Raw genomic sequence first — 4,641 nt, 5'->3', positions numbered from 1 at the left:
TTATATTTTTATATTTTATTATTTTTAATTATATTTTATATTTTTTTGCGCTACTATAAAGAAAAAGAAATTATTCGAGAATAAATCCACGTACAGATTTATCGTGGAAATTAATTGATTATTAATTAATATTATTAATGTATTGAGTAATGCAAAGTTAATATACAAATTCTCTTCGGCTATTTTATTCTGTGTTATTGTTTGATAAACTAGATTTTTTATTCAGTCAATCACGTGAAAAGATCACGATTCGTCACTTCGTTTATATTGTTTCCATGAGCTTGAACACAATTATCGCTGTTTCGAGAATAGCGCTGGGATTCACTTCCAGATCTAGCCTCTATAATTAATACATTTTGTGGTGAGATCACATGATAAATACACAATTACGTGATTCTAAGGAATCAACCGGAAATTTTCTTGTTTGTTTACTTAGCTTGGCTTTATACATACTTGTTCCTTTTTTTATCGCTATGCAATTTTATTGCAGTTATTAGCTACAAAAATAGAATTGTGATTTGCTCAAGAATATACTGTAATTTACTCCCGCTAATCACTCGTCGTATCATTTTAATTGTGGATTATAAATGCTTGATAACGAAGTCCTATCTGAGACATTTCGCGCGAGCTCTCCACAGATGCCGCGGGTCCCAGACTATTAATTAAAAATAACAGAACATTAGAAAAAGATTATTTTAATTATAGGTATGCCAAGGTGACAGGATAATGGTCGATATGATTAACTTGTTGCACTCGGAGAGCACCACGATGCACTGGCACGGCCAGCATCATCTCGCCACGCCATATATGGACGGTGTACCCTATGTATCGCAATGTCCTATCCCTCCTGGAGCGACCTTCCGATACAATTATATCGCCAGCGAAGCCGGGACGCATTTCTGGCACTCTCATATAGGTTCGTCTCCACTTTTGCTAAACCTTTCACAAGTATCGTTGTATCGAGAATGACATTCTCAGCAAAAAATTTAAGAGAAAAAGAAATTTTGCTTATAAATTAATTAATCCATTTGATTGAATAATAACTAATATTTTGTCGCATATTTTTTCGCCCCCGCAGGATTTCAGAGAGGCGACGGCGTATTCGGATCGTTAATCGTTCGTGTACCTCCTAAAGTTGACAGGCACAAGGATCTGTATGACTACGATGATCATACGCTAGTAGTCGCCGATTGGGTTCACGAGCTCGGTCTTACCAAATTTCTAGCGCATCATCACGCGGACGGTGATAACAAAGCACCCAATTTACTTATAAACGGTCTGGGCCGTTTCACCTCCATCGAAGGTGAAAACGAGACATTGGCCGATATGCCTATTTCGATATCCGTTGTAAAACCGGTAAATTTTTAAATTTTTACTGTTTTGTAAATTTTTGTAAATAGTTTCATTTATAAAAAAATGCAAGATACAAATATTTGATTAAAACTATATTAAAAAAGTGTCTGAAATATCTTTATTGCACTTAAGAAGAGAGAAAAAAGTCTCACATTAAAGTTGATTTATTTTGAGGTAGCGTCTTATGATCAGTGTAACTTTATCCTAATATAAGTAGAGTCGTTTCCAAGTTTTGAATAGATCAACTTTATTTTTTTATTTTTTAATAGAATTATATAATTTATATTTATATCAGTCAATTTTACGATTTATGCTTACAGAATTTTCGGTATAGATTCAGGCTTATTAATGCGGAGTTCCTGAACTGTCCAATAGAAATTTCCGTCGACAACCATACTTTATATGTGATCAGCTCAGATGGACGTGATATTGAACCAATACAAGGTACGATTTATTTTCATGTTACTCTTCTACACAAGAGTGATTGAGAGTTTTAATAAAAACGCGAAAGTTAACGGACAGTTTTGTTCAAATATCGATATTATAGATAAGATAATATAATAAAATTCAATATCGAAAAAATACTAATAATAATGAATGAAACTGTTTATTAACATTCACAATATTATTTTTAGTTTCTTTTAACAAGCTGATGCTATAACTATTTGTTAAATTATCAAAAAATGTTGCAATTAACGCATATATTTTTACACATACAAAATATATACTTTAATTCAATTTATTAAATAAAATGAGATACACGATTCGAAATTGATTATGTTAACGATTATAGTAAAATTTTTAATGTATGTGTGATTTGTGAAGTAAGATATATAAGTAATAATTCGCGGAATAAGTACAATAAAAAAGGATCTACATGTTGAAATGTTGCTTATATATTGTGTAATGATTACAGCCGAATCGCTAGTGAGTTATGCCGGCGAGAGGTTCGATTTCATAATCGAGATGAACCAATCAGTGGATAATTATTGGATGAGATTTCGAGGACTGATGGATTGCGACAAGAGATTTTTAAGCGCCTATCAAGTCGCGATACTTAGATACGAAGGAGCGCCTGAAGAGGAGCCGGCAGTGGAAGTTTCATATGATCGTGTGCGAAATGATTCTTATGGATTGGTACGTTTTCACGATTTCCTTGCTATGTCCTTCTTTCAAGCGTTACCCATAAAGTTATTTTACAAGTGATTAAAAATGACAACGTTTCCGATTTTCAGCAAGTGAACGCTCTGAATGAAGGAACTGAATCGAATAATAGTATCAGTATCCCGATGTTGACTGCAATGGACGACGATGACGTATCGAATACCAAAGAACCGGATTATCAGTTCTACATATCGTATGATTTTTACGCGAAAGATAACCCGCACTTTCACCGCAAGAATCTATATGGCTTCCATCAAGGTAAAGTTCAAAAATGTTACAATAAATAATTTTTTTAAAGCTTTTTATTTTAATATCTTTGCAATCACAAATACTTGACTATTTCATTGTGCTTTTTTCGATGTATGAAAATATACACAAGCATGAGCTTTGCATTGATACGTTCTAACGATGATATTAGGATAAACAGCCGACTTAGTTGGGTACTTACATAACATTTTAAACTTACAGTCAAATGCATTAAAGAGATATGAATTTGTTAAAAAATAAGCTTTCACATTCTGTGCATAATTTTTCAATAATTTTTATTACAATAAAATATAAAGTACTCATTATAAATACATAAATTTATTTTTTCAAAAATCTAAAGCGTTTATTATTTTGTAAAATATTTTGATTATGATTTTCTTTTCTTTTTTTAGTGAAGGATACGAAACAGCGTTTGTTCACACCGCAACTGAATCACATATCAATGAAGCTACCACCATTTCCGCTTCTACCCGAAAGAAACCTTATTAAGCCAAATCAGTTTTGTAACTCCAGCACAGTTGAGGGATGCAAGAATGATTATTGTGCTTGTACCCATGTACTTCAAGTGAAAATTAACAGTGTAGTGGAACTACTTTTGATCGACGAAGGTATGCGAGCATCTCCTTTCATAAGTATTTTTTTGTTCTCTATAAGCTTTGTCTCTTTAAATTTAACCATAAATAACGATTTTTGTTCAGGTGTTCCGTACGACGCGAATCATCCGTTTCACCTTCACGGTTATCAGTTCCGCGTTGTGGCGATGGAGAAGATAGGAAGTAACATCACGGCCGCCGAAGTAAAGGAATTAGACAGGCAAGGTTTGATAAACAGGACACTCACACGAGCACCTTTGAAGGACACGGTGACCGTGCCAGACGGTGGTTACACCATCGTGCGATTTCACGCCAATAATCCAGGTAAGATTACGTGGCATGCATATTACCAGAAAAAAACCAAAGCATTAATGTTTGACTGTAAATAATCGAAGTGTTTGCTCTAAAAATATCGCATCGAATGATAAATGGCGTTTTAAGAAAGGAAAAAATCAAGACTAAGAAATCTTAAGCGTAAGAAACTCTTTCACATGTGAACAAAAAATAAATGTTAATAGATGAAATTACACAGTTGCTTATGTAACCTGATTTTGCTTTATTACAATTTAGGCTCTATTTTACTTAACTTTAGCATTTGGAACTAGTATATCTAGTTCAATGAGAAAAGAAAATTTAAGCTTGTAAATTTCTTTGATAAAATATAATAATAAAATACAATACTTATTTTGAGATTGATTGATAAAGAGATGCATTATCAATTGATTGTGTATGTTTTCAGGATATTGGCTGTTTCACTGTCACATTGAATTTCACGCGGAGATAGGAATGGCCCTGATCTTTAAGGTGGGCGAAGACGAGGAGATGCCGCCGGTGCCTCGTAATTTTCCTAAATGCGGTGATTGGAAACAGATGGACGATCAGAACGAAGATAACTCAGAGACCACTACAATTTCAACGACAATCGCTGGGAAGGAATCCAAGGAAAACAACCGTGTCATGGATGCAATAGAGCATCTCTTGAGATATATGGCGTATTTTGAGCAACTTCTGAAATTACAGATGACTTCTTCGGCGTCGAATTCAAGTGTGACATTGTTACTTTTTGTCGCTTGCCTTTTGAGTTCTATGATTCATGCGCGTTCTTCGTGACATATGTATCCATGTAAATAGTAATAGCGGATTATAAATATAATCGTAAAGAATATTTATAGGAACAAAACAATATAAATGAGTTAGAAAAATAATATAATATAATATAATATAATATAATATAATAAATGAGTATATAATATAATATAATATT

General features: G+C 33.2%; 1 protein-coding gene across 5 annotated transcripts in view; it reads left to right on the top strand.

Annotated features, from left to right (window-relative positions):
* Window positions 1-4,575, top strand: part of LOC115237225 (laccase-1-like) — a 13,950-nt gene extending 9,375 nt beyond the window's left edge. For all 5 annotated transcript variants that reach the window (XM_029810124.1, XM_029810127.1, XM_029810126.1 and 2 more), the window contains 8 exons: window positions 706-916; window positions 1,079-1,356; window positions 1,674-1,797; window positions 2,270-2,490; window positions 2,589-2,775; window positions 3,177-3,392; window positions 3,483-3,701; window positions 4,117-4,575. In XM_029810124.1, the coding sequence (XP_029665984.1) occupies window positions 706-916; window positions 1,079-1,356; window positions 1,674-1,797; window positions 2,270-2,490; window positions 2,589-2,775; window positions 3,177-3,392; window positions 3,483-3,701; window positions 4,117-4,487 (1,827 nt within the window). In that variant the 3' untranslated portion in view covers window positions 4,488-4,575. The remainder of the gene's footprint in view (window positions 1-705; window positions 917-1,078; window positions 1,357-1,673; window positions 1,798-2,269; window positions 2,491-2,588; window positions 2,776-3,176; window positions 3,393-3,482; window positions 3,702-4,116) is intronic.
* The last annotated feature ends 66 nt before the right edge of the window (window positions 4,576-4,641 follow it).

The sequence above is a fragment of the Formica exsecta genome, unplaced genomic scaffold (genome assembly GCF_003651465.1).
Source record: "Formica exsecta isolate Colony F162 unplaced genomic scaffold, ASM365146v1 scaffold282, whole genome shotgun sequence".
NCBI lineage: Eukaryota > Metazoa > Arthropoda > Insecta > Hymenoptera > Formicidae > Formica > Formica exsecta.
This window is presented reverse-complemented; position numbering and strand designations above follow the sequence as displayed.